The 15,965-nt window shown below is 37.5% G+C and overlaps 1 protein-coding gene across 4 annotated transcripts in view; it reads left to right on the top strand.

The window, feature by feature from the left end:
* WDFY3 (WD repeat and FYVE domain containing 3) overlaps nt 1-15,965 on the top strand; it is a 136,728-nt gene that overhangs the window by 35,680 nt on the left and 85,083 nt on the right. For all 4 annotated transcript variants that reach the window (XM_072405446.1, XM_072405444.1, XM_072405445.1 and 1 more), the window contains exons 3-8: nt 5,871-6,080; nt 7,081-7,204; nt 8,317-8,426; nt 9,125-9,286; nt 12,764-12,956; nt 14,435-14,621. In XM_072405446.1, the coding sequence (XP_072261547.1) occupies nt 5,901-6,080; nt 7,081-7,204; nt 8,317-8,426; nt 9,125-9,286; nt 12,764-12,956; nt 14,435-14,621 (956 nt within the window). In that variant the 5' untranslated portion in view covers nt 5,871-5,900. The remainder of the gene's footprint in view (nt 1-5,870; nt 6,081-7,080; nt 7,205-8,316; nt 8,427-9,124; nt 9,287-12,763; nt 12,957-14,434; nt 14,622-15,965) is intronic.

Raw genomic sequence — 15,965 nt, 5'->3', positions numbered from 1 at the left:
CATTGCCTGTGTAATCTGGTTTGGAGGTCAATAGTGGATTTATATTGAAAAAAATTGAAGGTTATTTATTGTATATGGAAGATAGAACAATGAATTGTGCCTAATTAGTACCATGAAACAAAAACATACAATTTTGCCTTGAATTCCTCCTGGAAATATTTATGATAAGTGACTGTGCCTGGGCCCTCTTCAGTAATAGCTGTGCAGTATATGTGCAATGTGTGATCATCTAAGGCATAGTGAGATTTGATGAGCTCACTACTGTCTTTGCTCTACTGGTCTACTTTGCTGGAGAGGAAGTTGTACCTGAGGACATGCTGCAACGCAAGGATCTCTCTTCTTGATTGGCTCTCTAGAACTTTGGTTTCTGCACTATTTTGATCATTACTCCACCAGCCATCATCAAGGACAGCAAAACAAAGTTCTGCTGCCCTGCCAAGATGGCAACCTCTACACAGCGACAATATGGAACAGGTATGTTAAATTAGTAATGAACAAATAATCACCCATTGGGAGCCTATAGGTATTACTTGTCACTAGTATTTTGTTTCTATTTATTTTGCTCTATTTCTATTTTGTAATGGGTCAGATTGTTGGTATCATCTATTTTTCCCCAGACTGAAATCTAGATGATGTGCATGGGCTGTGGTTTCAGTTCTTGTTGCCCTAATGGGCCTCTATGATATTTGTTCAGGAAAAAAGTTCCAAAGAAATTATTTTGGATAAAAAAGTATAGAGTTCCAATCACATACACATAATTTCTGATTACCAGAAAAATATTTGTTATAAGCTGAACAGAATCCAAAACTAAATTTCTTCTTTCTGGGCTCACAGATGTACTTTTTACATGTCCCCTACTTCTTTTTTTCATGTGTTTTAAAAAACATCAAGATATCATGTGTTTTGTTTCTGATCTACAATGTGTATGTGTATTTTTTTCATATAGTCTGTAAAATGTTATAGTTTCTTTTTTGGTTCAGTGATGAGCCTTGCTTTGATTGTGTACTTGCAGTGGGAACTACATGTTTTTTTTTCCCTCCGTTTGTCATCAAATGTGTCAGTATGTGACCTGTCATATCTTGTACCTAGACTTGTTGTTCTGAAGTTTTACAGAAGTGTACATTTTGTCAAAAAAATGTTTTCCCCCTTTTCTTCTAGGATACTAGAAGCGGCATTATTGCATCCAGCTGTGATTTTAAACAAATCAATGTCAAAGGACCCCATAATTGTACTTCCGTGTAACCAGCTTATAAATAGATAATTTTTGCAAGTCTTTGGGATGTAGCTAAAGTGAATTTCTGGCCAAACGTTCTTCAGGGTGCCTGTATCTGCAAAGGCTCTGAAGGCAGGTTTAAAGCAGTCTATAAAAGGGGTATGTCAGTACCAACGCAAAGTGCTTTAAAAATATATAAAGAATGGACAAAAAAGCCTAACCCAATAAACCCAACGCTTCAAAAATCCATATACAGTTGACATTCAAAAATCCGGCAACCTCCGGACCCGAGAAGTGCGGGATTTTCGAAAATTCTGGATTTTTGAAAGGTATACTTACTTCCACACTCAGGCCAGCCTTCCTCTCGTAGCACCTGCAGACACCAGGCACAGTTCCAGGGAGCAGGCAACAGGGACGTCTCAAGGTGTATTTAGTTCAGCAAGCAAGACCTAACGGCTGTTTCTGCACAACAGCGCAATCAAAACATAAGTGGCCAAACAGTGTACTACAGTCCCTGTATTGAAAATGCGATCTGAAAATCATGTTGGAAAACTGAAGGATCCAGATTATCAATGGCCGGGTTTTCGATTGTTAACTGTAGTCAGTGGGGTTTACACGGGGCCCGGGCCTTGCTGGCATTTGTATTCCAGAGAATCCAAAAATTGTATCCAGTAGAACCATGTGGTTGCCCAAAGGAAATTAGTGGAGAACCAGCTGGGTATTCTGAAATGTTTTATTTTACTGGATACTTACTTATCTCCACGTTGTGTGATATACAGATGCTTCTTATATTGTCGGATGAGCTGGTTTTGTCCGTTTTTTTTAATTGGCCTTCCTCTGATCACAAAATGAAAGCGTAATATTACTTCAAAATAAAATGCTACTTGCTTCACACACTGGCACAATTACATTCAGCTTTTAAGTTTAACGAGAAAGAAATCTAAAAGAGTTTTTTCACTTTGAACAGTGGCCTGGAGTTCATTCTTGAGATTTATTGGATGTGACAACATAACTTAGTTTGTGTAGGCATGCTGAGGGGGCACACAGCATGCTCTGATATTATCTGTTTCTTTTTGGTGCAACAGAAGGCTTTGTGAAAAGTGACATTATTATAGCTGCATCTGCTCTCTTGTTCAGTATTGCTGAGAACAAATGTATACTTTAAAGGTAAGCTCTAGGTATAAAGAAGATATAATCTTGAGTTGACATGCAGGGAACATAGCCTTGCTGTACAATTCTGGTTTTCACCCTAACTTTACTGTTCTGGACCAGTTTATGTTGGAATACAATTGCTACCATTGTTAGAACACCTTCCTAGCTTCCTTAGGCTGCATACACACGTTCAATTATTGTGCTGGAAATGACCTTTCATGATTGTTTCCAGTGACAGATGAATGAACAAGTGCTGTATGCTCAGCACCAATTTGTTCTATGGAGGGGGAAGAATGAGGCACCTCTCTCCTATCTTCACTTTTTTTGCAGTCGGTCAGAATGGATCCATGAACGAAGTTGGTGACCTCTGTACACATGTCTGAGAGGAACCGGACTGTTTGTATCGGGCAAGAATCATCTGACGTGTGTACAGCCTTAGTCCTGAGGAAGTTAACTGGATAAGTGGCGCAGCATGTTTAAAATTCTCTCAACAATTTCAGTTGGATATGACCAACTATTACTAGCTATACCTAGTATATCCTTCTAGGGAACTGCCTTCTGAAAAGTTTAGGTGCTTGGCTGCAATGTTGATTTATTGTGATTTCTTTATCAATCAGCTATGGTGGCCTTTGTACTTTCCCCTTGACGAACTAAACATTGTAAGCCCACCTTGGGGCATCTAAAATCATATTTTCCCCCAAGCCTTACTGTCCCTGGTCCACCTCTGGAATTTAATTATTTTAATTTTTTTTTTTGGATACTTGGCATTATGTGGGCCATGGCTACCCTTCTTTGCATTGGTTTAGAACCATCTCTGTAGTTTTTATTGCATGGGGATCCCCACCTTCTGTTCTACTAATAGATTGTTCAGTCAAACAATAATGAGTTTAATGGAGTTTTCCCACTGTACAGTGGAAAAAGCACGAATCTCTGTAAGGTTTTTTTAGCAACCCACAATCTCTCTCTCTTTTTTGAGCCGAGGTCTGTGGGACACATAGGGCCTGATTTAATAAAGCTCTCCATCCGTCAAGCTTGGAATGGATTTCTTCAAAATAATTTGCTATTGGTTTGGCAAATACTTTTAATTCTGGACCAGATCCATCCCAGGTTTCCTAGATCAGCCAAGTTCTCCCATGATAGTCCATCATTTTCAGAGCTTTATATATCATGTCTATAGTGAGGAACTGGGGACACAGAATTTTACCTCGCAGTCAAAGATAGTAATATAAAAATAGGTAGAGTTGTGCTTTAAGTAATGAGTGTGATGTCCAGATATGTCAGGATTGGTAATTGGATGTTCTTTTTTTGTAAAGTACAAGAAGAATGGTGGCTGAGGGCAGTACCTTCCTGTGTTCTAGTCTTTTACCATTTGTCTAACACGCTACTAGACTTTATTACTCTCTGCCGATGTGCTTGGCTGTGATATAATAAAGAGGCATTGCTTTAGTCACTGAAAATGCCAGAGGCAGATATCATTAAAATGTATTTCATTAAGATAGTGACAGGTCATTTCCACTCTGAAGACAAATGCTTTTATTATTGCCTGTTTTTGCGAGATGGGTAATATGTTTATTCCAAAGCCTTAAAATTGGGAATGTAAATCTTTACACCTTTACAGGCTTCAATAAAACACAGCTATAGAGAAAGTTCAGCTTTCACAGCAACCCAACAGATTACGGTCTGACTTTATTAAAGTGTGATGAAGTCAGTTGCTATGGAGTACTGCACTTTGCCTTTTTGTACTGTTATTGTTTAAAGAATAAGCCAACGATAAATTTTTTTTTTTTTACTCACATAAATTCAACAATTTTAATTATTTTTCAGAAACTTAAATGGCTTGTTCAACCTAAAAAGCCTCAATACAATTTACAAATGTAGAAAAATAGAAATGGACCATGAAGCTGCTGCCTTTGAGTATGGCGTCACAGGGAGTAATAAAAAGCTGCTTCTTACTACAGAAATAAAAAAAAAAAATAAAAAAAAAAATTGCAAGGACACAATCTAGAGGTAGTCAAGGTGATTTGGGGTAAATTTGGGTAATGGCCAGATATCATTCCTTTTACTGCTCCCAGGTACCTGGCAGGTACCCGAGAGCAGTAAAGGCCATGGGGTTTTTTTTTTTTTTTTTACTCCTATTTTCACCATAACCCAATGGAAGTGAAATAAAACCAGCTTGGTATTGATGTGCACTCTCCTTTCTGGTTGCCCAAACACGGTTGTATTGCAGACCTCTGGTATCACAACTTCTAGGTGAGAGAAGTTAAATTCATGGTCCCCCCTGTATAGGTTTGTTCTTCCTGCTGTCTCTTGTGTAGTGGTGAAGAAGCCAGCAGGAGGAAACATCCTCTGAATGGCCATAACAGGTATTAGGCGCACCCTCCAGTGTTCCAGAGTGGGGAGCTGGGCTGCTAAAATGTTTGTATACCATACATTGTTGTCTTTTACAAGCTTTTGATTTCTGTGAATTGCTGAATGAGCTTGTGATAATGATACTGATAATGTAATAATACACTGTTTGTGTCTTTCTCTGTAATTTAAATATTAAATCCAGTGTGGGCATATCAATGCAAATTTCTGAAACCATTTACCATATTTTTATACCAGTGTGCACATTTTGTTGATTTTCCAAATCTCTACGATGCCAAACCAGATTTTCCTTGCAGCATCATCTTCTGCTAAAATGTGTTATGATTATGTAATTTTTATCAACTATATTGGTCAGAGATGGCTTTTGTTGTCTAAGCAGTGCAAACAATGGTGGCATAGGAGTCCTGCTGCTGTTTACAAGTGGGTTGTGGAGGGATCTTGCTGTGTTTTATATAAACTCCTGCTGTATTGATACACTGATGAGCCAGACAAAGGTCTGTCTGTTAAAGGCTCAGTCTACACAGACTGTTTCCTCAGCGTTTAACCTGAGACTTTCAAAGCCCTTGTTTAAAATTCCCACTCATTCCAATGGGTTATTCTACACCAGGACGTTTCCTTGAGGCACGTTTATGACATTTATCCTAAACGTTACTTGCAACGTTTACAAAATTAAAATGCTGGAAAACGCCCCAAAACATGGGAAAGCGCTTTCATTGATTTCAATGGGACGTTTTCCCGCGGTTTCCGAGTTTTTGAGCACTTATTATACACAGTAAAACGCGGGAAACCCGTGGCATATGCTTTTTCCAGGATTTTAAAGGAAAGCTTTAAAACGCTAATAAAAGTGCATAAAAACGCATATAAACGCAATAGGAACGTTTACATGCGTTTTTAAAAAATATCCATGTAGACCTAGCCAAAAGGAATGCTAATAATTGTTTTTGCAGGTGATCAGTGATTTTGATATATGTTTTTTATTTTAAAAATATTGGTTCATTCTTGTAAGTTCTCATATATGGATTATGGTAATTTTGATGTGAAAAATGATGGAAACAGTAACTTGTCTTGAGTCTTAAAATGTATTTAAATGTGTGGTGATTTGACATTTAAAGTAATGCGCTTTTTTTTTTTTTTAAAGGTAAGAGCGGTGCATTGAAAAAGTGCAACCATGAATATGGTGAAGAGAATCATGGGCCGACCTCGGCAAGAGGAGTGCAGCCCACAGGACAATGCATTGGGTTTAATGCATCTGAGGCGACTCTTCACTGAGCTTTGTCATCCTGCCCGACACATGACTCAAAAGGAACAGGAAGAGAAACTTTACATGATGCTGCCTGTCTTTAACAGGGTAAATGCATGTTTTTGCAACCATTGGTATGCTTTGTTCCATTCTCCTAAAGAATAAATGTACAGCCATGATTCAGTTATCTATTAGCCAAAGCAAACCCCCACTTTGACTAGATTATAGGCCTGTAAATGGACTTCATGGACCTGTCCTTTCCCCCTGCCTTAAATGCCCCAATTTAAAATTTCAGTGTCAGTGCACACTAGAGATGTTTTTGGCATTGTATGCTTAAGCTGTAAAGAAAACCCAGCCTTCAGCATTCTGTAACTATATTAAAGCACAGACTTACCTCTGCAGGGATGACAGGACCACAAACCCATCACTAATTCATTCCACAAAAGCTGCCATCTTCACCACTGACTCCACAGTGGATTTCAGGGTGCACAGCCTTTTCAACCATTGAACAGCCATTTGATGATGTAACTCCTGCACGTGCTTAGGAGTTATGTTTTCAGCAGCTTCTATGCAGTTTAGGACTGATTTAATTAGCTTCTGGAATAATCATGCAGATTAGCCCTCAATGATTTCCCCAAATGAATTAGTCCTGTACTCAGTGTAACAGTTGCTGAGGAAGGTAAAGCTTTTGAACTGCTAAATTACGTTTGGCTTTTTATTATATAAGATTCAGAATTAACGTGTGCTCTCTAGTTGTTTTTGCTGTCCATGTCCCTTCTAGCAAAAGGCACACTTTCTTTGTACCGGTGACATCTTTTAGACCCAGTGGCAGTAATGTAATGTCCAAAATTTTGTGCTGTCACCAAAACGGGAATTGAGGTAAAAATCTTTTAAAGGGGACACTTGCTCTGGTGACAACTGGACCTTTAGGTGTAGATTTTATTTACCTATTTTAACAGTGTGACAAGCAGAAAATAAGTAGTCTTGTTTTATGTTTTTATTTTATCATATGTCAATCTTTTTTGGGAAAAAACACACATTTGTGGTCCATTTATACTATTTTAGTTCCATGTATTTACTTTTTGTATAACAATTTTTTTTTCTGTAGGTGTTTGGAAATGCACCTCCTAGCACAATGACCGAGAAGTTCTCAGACCTTCTTCAGTTTACGACACAAGTGTCACGCTTGATGGTGACTGAGATTCGAAGAAGAGCTTCTAATAAGTCCACAGGTTTGTTTATTTTTTAGCATTAATATTACTATTATTATTATTATTATGGCCGTTGCGCTTTTTCTGCTCCTTCTTTGCCCCATAAAAAACTTTCAGACTTGGTTGTTAAGGAAACTGGGTTAACCAACGCTGCCTAGGGGGTGCGGTGGGGTGGATGAATGTTTCCCTGTCCACTGAAGTGCAGAATATTTTTCAGAGCTGGGACATTAGGAGGAAGGTAAGATAAACATGTCTATGGTTTATCCCATGTAATTTAAAAAGTTACTGCTTGCTTGTAGCACAGGTATAGCGTGTATATATGGAGTTTTATTACAAACCTTATTACCTTGTCTTGGTCTTGCTGCCCATTGTCATTGAAGAGCGAGGTAACCATTGACTGTATGCAGTAGGGATTGGAGAGCAAAGAAATGATAGCCAGTTATTGAGGTGGGACAAAATGAACCGTTGGCCAACAGGAATAATGTAATGATTTTCAAGATTAGTGATAGATGCTTTCTCTTTTAAGAAGGCCCCTAAAACCAGACCAATTATTTAAAAAATAAAATAAAAAATAAAATCCTGCCATAAGATATGAATTGCAATCAGGCAGGTCCTTTGCATTGATAGGAAATAACCCTACTGCAATAAAATAACTTTACTGTTTCATAAATACTCACCTGTCCCTGTTCTGTTGTGGGCACCACTATCTTCATCTGCTATGTGCACAGGAGTTTATTCAGTCCCAGAAGCCTCAGGATTAGGTTGGATCCTTTTGATTACTAAACTGTGTATGTATGTGTGAAGTATAAAAAAATACATACTGGAATTCAAGGATTAGAAGACTTCCTATAATGTCACTAGGAAACGAAGTGAGGAGAAATATCTAGTCCTTATTCAGCTGGAGTGATTGTAATGTTGCAGCTCTCCCAACTGCTTCATCAGTTCAGATAAAGAAGCTTGGAGAGCTGTAATAAAACAATTTCAAAATTACAGGAAAAAGTCCAGTTGAATGTGACGAGCTACTACAAAATTTATAATGAAACTGGATAATTCAGAACCTTCACACACAAGTGAGGAGAAATTATCCCCATAAGGAGACAGACCCTTTATCCACTTTTTATCCTTTACTGCAGAGGCTGCTAGTCGAGCCATTGTCCAGTTTCTAGAGATCAACCAGAGTGAAGAGACCAGCAGAGGCTGGATGCTTTTGACGGTCATTAACCTGTTGGCATCATCTGGACAGGTATGTTCAAAATGATTGATTTCATCATCAAATTTTTTAATGACCTCATTACCACATCTAACAAATGTTTTGTGCAATTCATTGTAGGATAAAGTCCCTTATAAATTACTGCATTACTATGTATGTGCACAGCTTTACTGCAGATTGAAGCAAACTTGCACTGTGCCCACACAGGGTTTGCCTTTTTTATTTCCACTTCAGCAGTACATTCTCGACATTCCTTTACTGCTTTGTTTAGCTGGCAGAATAGAACAAATGTATTTCTGCATTTGGAGAAGGCTGACTTATTCCACATGATGAGGGATCCAAAGCTCTGTGTGTGTGTGTGTGAGTGTCTTATAGCTCACACAGTAGGTGTGTGATGCAGTAAGTAGGGTATATCTTACCAATTCATTTGTGCTTTGATGTACTGTAAATAAAAGTACCTTTGCAGTATGTCCTCAATAATAAATGTACCAATATGTCCTACAGTCTCGTAGAATTACTGATTTCACATATACTGTGTGTATTGATTTAGTTGTGATTGAATTTTTTAGTAGCTTATATAGGCTACACAGTAAGTGGACACTAAATTCCCAGACCATTTACTCTAAAGGAAATCGATGTATAATTATTTTTCCACTCACATCTACCGTTAGAAGGAAATGCATAAAATAATTTTATTTCTCTGTTGTTTTTTCTATATTTCTTTTTTCCAGAAAACTGTGGACTGCATGACAACAATGTCGGTGCCTTCCACCCTGATTAAATGCCTGTACCTGTTTTTTGACCTCCCACATGTGCCTGAGGTACCCGGAGGAGCAGACAATGAGCTGCCCTTGACTGAACGCAGAGCTTTGCTCCAGAAAGTCTTTGTGCAGGTAAGCCATTCTGAGTGCACTATCCAAGTGTGTATTACTGCTTTCCATGTGCTAAAGGACAACCAGTCCTAAAATGATCAGTTTTCCTCCTCCATGATCTTTACTGTGTGCTCCACAAGGCAGATGCCAGTTGCCACTGCAAAAGTTTCACTGCTGGGCTCTTATACCAAAGTATATCTGCTAGTTTCTAGCATGAATAAATGGAGATTCTTCATATGACAGAAGGATAGTAACCCACTACTAAGAAAGGTTTGAAAATAAGGCTAAGTAGCCCCTGGCAGAGGGGGAGCAAGACTTGAGAGGCGTCGATGTCAAATCTCCTGGGAGACCTAGTAATTGCCTAATATTATGAGGTTTTCTCCCCCAAAACTCTGCTGAGTCCCCTCATATATTCTTCATCTCACCAGGTTTCTGCCTGGGTTAACAGCTCCATGGGGTAAGGCAGGGGGGTAAAAAAAAAAACAAAAAAAACTGTACTTTGAATTGAGCTCTTGTTAAAAACAGACAAAGCTTATGGTTTTAAGTACTTTTAAGTCAGCAAAATGGTGAAATTTTGAAGTCTTAGGTTATTTACCTGAAATTGACCCAAAGCTATTACAGTTTTCTTATAATGGATGTACATGGACGCCAGTTCCTGCATTATCATGTGTGGAGGAGATTTCTGTATTGTGCTGGCATAGTCATAGTTCAATGGAAATGGCTGTATAGCAGTATGTACTCTCCTATGTCCTATAATGTTAGTGAATTATGCCTCCTTTTTGGAGCCATACCATAACCATTCATCATCAACACTTGATTTATTCCATCCATTTCTTTGAGATTTCTAGATATGTCTGCAAACTCCAGGAAGCAAATCCATAAATAACCCAAAGAATAGTCTCTAAACCACTCATCAAATTATAACACTATTGCATTACATCCATAAATTTGACTTGTCAGTCTGAATTTGTGGACCGCTTTCAGATTTTGCTAGAAATAAAAATATAACTTGTCATATTTCTATTAGATGTTAAATTAAATATAAGGAAGGAAGGTCTTTAACTAATGTGATTTTTTTGACTGTGGAATGGCAAAAGAATACTGAAATTACAGTGTTTTATGCTGGCACTGGCATAGTGTGCTGTGACTCTAGGGGGGCAAGTGAAAGGCAAGTATATAATGCTATGGGCTTTTTCTACAGAGCCAAGATACCTAGATCTATGACTCTATGACTATGGCATTTGTCAGCAGGGCAGAGACATTTGTATGATCAGTTCATTATATGTATGGTGGTATATTGTAGCACAAAGTGTTGCAGAGTTTCTAATTCATAAAAGGTTGCATAGGTTGGATACTGGGCTGGCAGGAAGTCAGGCATAATACCAATTTACTTAGTTTATAAAGTGGCAAAATTAGTAGCAATTATTGCACAAAGATTAGGAAAAATGCCCATGGAGCAAGCCACTGCTTTGGAAATTTGTCTAATAATACTATTTCATACATCTCAATCTATTTAGCAAATCATTGCTAAATAAGCTTTTTAATCACTTGAATTATCTTTATACTAAACCCTAAGCAGAATTGAAAGGCACAGATGAATTCAGCTCTGTAACCATTGATGCATTGTTAAATATATGTAATGTAAGCTGTTTGTTTCTAAATTTCACCTGAACTTCCCTCCTGTAGTTTGTCAACTACAGCTAAAGTATAAGAGAAAGAAGCATTAGAGGTAGCCAATGAGTTTCTGAGCTGACAAGAAGCTATAAGAATTTTCTAGCACAAGAGCATGTTTAAGATAGAAATCTACTCCAATATTGCCTCCCTAGGTTGAAACCACATTTTGCACTCTCACAACTCTCACACTCTCACAACACAATTGTTGCACTCATAACAAATCTCTAAATTTTGCCCATCTCTACAAACAATATCTTGACATATATCAATATTGTTATAGTGTAATTGTGCCATCCGTGAGTTTTCTGTGTGTATATTACTTCAGAAATTGTACAGAGAAGATAAATTAGCCACACAGAGCCTAAATGCATCTATCTTTATTTAATGTATATTTTTCTATATACTATGGGCCTGAATTATCAAAGCTCCAATCCTGGGCGCTCCAGCATACCTGAAATGGATCTAGTCCAGGATTGAAAACATTTTCGTCATATGGCAAATGATGTTATGAAATCTATTGCAGGTTTGCTGGATCCACCCAGGTTCTTCCAATATAGCCTATCTTCTCCAGTCTAGGAGAGCTTTAATAAATCAGGCCCTATCTGCTTCGTCTAGAATCCTGTATACCTGTATCTTTTTAAAAACCACATAAACCTATGTAAATAGAAAATAGGATCTGAAGAGGCAAATATTCAGAGATGTAGACTAAATATTCAGAGATGTTGGTAACTAAAATCCACTGTTTGACTTCTTCACCCTATTAAGGGTGGAGTTCAGTTGTATACCCAATACTGGTTGCAAGGGTCACAGGAACACCAGATCTTCAATTGTTCCTAAGATAACAGTTGGCTGAATTACATGTGGAACTTGCTGCAGGCCTGTAGAGGTTAAACTATTATTGTGAACATGCTGGTGTGTAGCAATAAAATGATTTGTCTTAACAGCACTTGCATTTGGAATACCAGGAATCCAATGGTTTTGGTTGAGTTGGAGTAAACACTTAAACTGAGTCTACATCAGAAATCATTACGCATACTGCTGCCTTTGCAATAGTTATTTCCATCTGGCGTCTGCACTTATCGATCTGTTTAATATCCCCACTGCAATTTCCTAATAGAATATTTGATAAGCCATCTGCCTCAATGACTATTCTTCGTCTAAATGAGACTTTTCAGCCTTATTTTAAAAACTTCATCTTCATTAAAATTGGTGTCACTGTTTCTCCAACATGCTCGTCTCTTACTTGTAATAACAGGGAAATTTCACTTAAAACAACAATCCTGTCTAGCCCAAAGGTTTATAACACATTAGGAAAATAACACAACATTATATTTTAATTAGGCAATTTTATTTTTAATTTTATCTGATATGTGAGTGTGCAATAACACAATGTTATCCTGTGTCTATTTTTTATTACTCATGGGTCTTTCGTAATCATCTTGCAGTTTAGTTTTTCACAACCCTTTCTTTTAGATAAAAAAAATCTGTTTTTGGCTCACAGAATTACAACATCTCCCGGATAAAAAGCTCATGAAAGCTACCTTGCTTTAATCCAATAAAAGAACACTAATAGAACAATGAGAGTGAGAGAGGGAAAAATGGTATTTAGGAGGTTTATTGGATTTATGTACCGAAATGTTTGACATAATGTGATAGTTTGATGGAAGGCTTTCTAGGATCCCTGTTGGTAGGTGACATTGTCACTTTTACTGTGTGTCAATGGCACTGTGAGCCATTGTGGATACTTGTAAATATTGAGTTATTTCTATTGAATATTCATGCAAGTCATCTATGTTCTTTAATTGCTCCCATCCTTTTTTTCAGATTTTGGTGAAGCTGTGCAACTTTATATCTCCAGCAGAGGAGCTGGCTCAGAAAGATGACCTTCAACTCCTCTTTAGTGCAATAACATCCTGGTGCCCTCCATACAACCTTCCCTGGAGAAAAAGTGCTGGAGAAGTTTTAATGACCATTTCACGACATGGGCTTAGCCTAAATGTGGTGAAATATATACATGGTAAGTAGCAACATTTAAAGAACACCAGAAGTTGCTGAGAGACATTTAGAGTCTGTGCATACCTGCAGCATTCTGTATCACCTTTTTCACTATAACCCTGGGACATATTGACATGCACGTTTTGACAATTCCTGACGGTGCTGAAGCTTGCCTCTTCCATCCTGTCTTCTTTGCATTCCTATTATTCAGTGAGGCAGCCAATCATAATAATGTTAAATCCTGTTTATTAAATTGGGCTAATAAGAACTCCAGGAAGTCTAACGGCAACGCCTAGGTATGGTGCCAATTCCCTCTTCACGTTATTCTTGTCCACAAGTGACATAAACCCTAAGGTACAGTTGTTCCTCTAGAATGACCAAGTATTGTCGGTGTGTGCTCTGGAAGTCTTCACAGAGTTGTCTTAACAGTTTACTTGTTAGCAGCCAGTGGATCAAATGTACATCAATTTGTAGCCTTAGGAACATTGTTCTGTAAATACAGTATTTTTTTTCCCCGAGAACAATGAAATCAAAGATTTTTGATCTCTGCAATATTTAGCTTCTTGGAGCCAAAACTATTTTGTACAGAGCAGTGAAATTGGAAGCTCAAGTAGGGAACCCCTGTCGGTTGTATGTGTTTCGTTTTTTTTGTGTCCTAGTGTGCTGTTTGTGTTGTGTTTTGAAGATTTTGCTTACTTTATGTTGTATTTTCAAGACAGGAAGTAAAAGTAAATCCTCATCAAGGGTTGGGGGATATTAGATATTTTGGATAACCTGACAATTTCTCTAGAGATAGGGACTAGTAAAATAATTTAGATGCATTTGTAGAGCTACTATGCTGCTGATTTTTAAAATGATTATAAGTTCTTGATTTGAGAAGATCATTGATTCAGGTTTTCTGCCTTTCATAAGGTATTTCATACTACTTGTGTAATATTACATGAAATTAATGCAAAATTACAATCATCGTACAAAAGGCACAAAAACTGCACAAATCCGCTATAGTGAAGGAATGTGTGTATAAATATAGGTATGCTACAGAAAAAAAATGTGTAGCTCATAGCAGGAAGAGAGCTGTTTTTTGTTCTCCAGAGTCAAAAATGAAACCCAAGGCTTGCTATGTCAGTCATCCTAAGTATATCAAAGGTCAGAAATAAAGATTTAAAGGCAGACCTTATTTTTAATTTTTTATTTGCTTTAAGCTTTACATATATGCTTATTGAATAGTATAAACATTTTGCTTTATGCTTTTTTATTTGCAGGAAAATAATACCTGCACATCACTAAGGTTTTGATGTCTGAGAAATAATAGCCTCATCAATTCCTTTTCCTTGACACTGATTTTTCCATACTGGAGTGACTGAGTCATTCCTCAAAGGAAAACACATTCTGGCTACTCAGTACATTGAGTTACTGAAAAAAAAATGTACTTCTACGGTGTGTCATCATGGTGTCAAATGTTAAGTGTTTTTTCCATGTTTCTTGCTTTTTGTCTTGCAGAGAAAGAATGCCTGGCCACATGTGTGCAGAACATGCAGCAGTCAAATGATCTGTCACCACTGGAAATCGTGGAGATGTTTGCTGGTCTTTCCTGTTTTCTCAAAGACTCCAGCGATGTATCTCAAACATTGCTGGATGACTTCAGGACATGCCAAGGATATGTCTTCCTCTCTGACCTGCTGCTGAGGTGAACTCTAAATAACTGATTATTTATCTATCGGCCGTACACTTGTACACTTACTAGGTTATAAAACATGGTAATGGGCCAATAAACCTAAATTATAAATTGGATTGTAAATATAAAAAAGCTACAAAAATTGTTTATGGATGTAAATGTAAACATTTCAGGATCTTAAAAATATAACTAGGTCCTGGAATAACAATGTATTGTTTTGCAGTTTACCTGTCCTTAGATGTGGTAGCTACATTCATTCATTTTTCATTCCAAGAACATTTTTTAAGCAAGTACAAAATACTTTCAAAGTCTGCCTCAAATGCAGTGGCTTCATCAGTCCCTGTAGTGGTAGTAATATCTTCCTTTATGATACTAATTACCCCACCCCATGCAATGGAGATGAACAAAAGCAGTCATGTGTAAAATTCCAGCGATTAAAGTTCCAGAGTGACAACCATTGTTCCCTCCACAGTTTTCATAGTCTCCCTAGGACAGAAGTGTGTTATTTTTTATGAAAATAAATGGTTGGTCGGTAAGTGGTAGTGCTGGACCAGTAAAGGTTTGGGTAAGATTTGTGTGTGCATAGGTCATTTTACTTTGTTGGATCTGTGTTGAAAATGTGATGGGCAGATACCTAGTTAAGGTCCTAGCCTTGCCCCTCTTTAATTAGCATAGGGAAGGCATTCAACAGATGATATAATATTGGGCTAGGGTTAGGGTTAGAAGAACCCAGTAAAATAGGTTTAACTGCTTGGTAACTCTTTAAAGTGTTTCTGATTGGAGAAAGCCAACTTTTTTTTTTTCTCGAGAGGAACCAGGCCTCCCCCATCGGGGCTTAAGGAACATTGGCCTAGGATTTGGGAATAACTGAAATTTCTTGATGACAGGATAAAAGAGCTAGAAATACATAACATTCCTGTTAGGAATTTCTGTGGTTTTCTGGCCTAAGTTAGGGATAGACCTGCTCTCTCCAACATGGTAATTCTTCCTCAATTAATAAACTTTTCAAAGGACTTGCCAGTCCGTTTAATCTCATTTACCTGTGTTCTCACCCAAGTGAGAATACAGGAGAAAAAGCATGAAAAAAGCAATACAAATGGTACCAACGCAATTATGAGCTCAATAGATGCTATGTATTATAATTTTGTTTTTACTTTTAGAGTTCTTGTAATCTAAATGAACAAGTTTGAATCTGTATGTATGTATTTATAGCAACATGCATTTTTGCTGCATATAGGTAACCAATTTTGTGGACAAAAAACCTCTGACAGGCCTTATTTATCCTAAAAGTGACCCTATAGAACAAAAAGGTGAAAGTATAAGTATATTTCTAAAGTTTGTTTTCCAGCTTTTATT

This window comes from Pyxicephalus adspersus, chromosome 3 (assembly GCF_032062135.1).
Source record: "Pyxicephalus adspersus chromosome 3, UCB_Pads_2.0, whole genome shotgun sequence".
Lineage (NCBI taxonomy): Eukaryota > Metazoa > Chordata > Amphibia > Anura > Pyxicephalidae > Pyxicephalus > Pyxicephalus adspersus.
The sequence above is the reverse complement of the archived record's forward strand: the minus strand, read 5'-3'. Positions and strand labels throughout refer to the sequence as shown.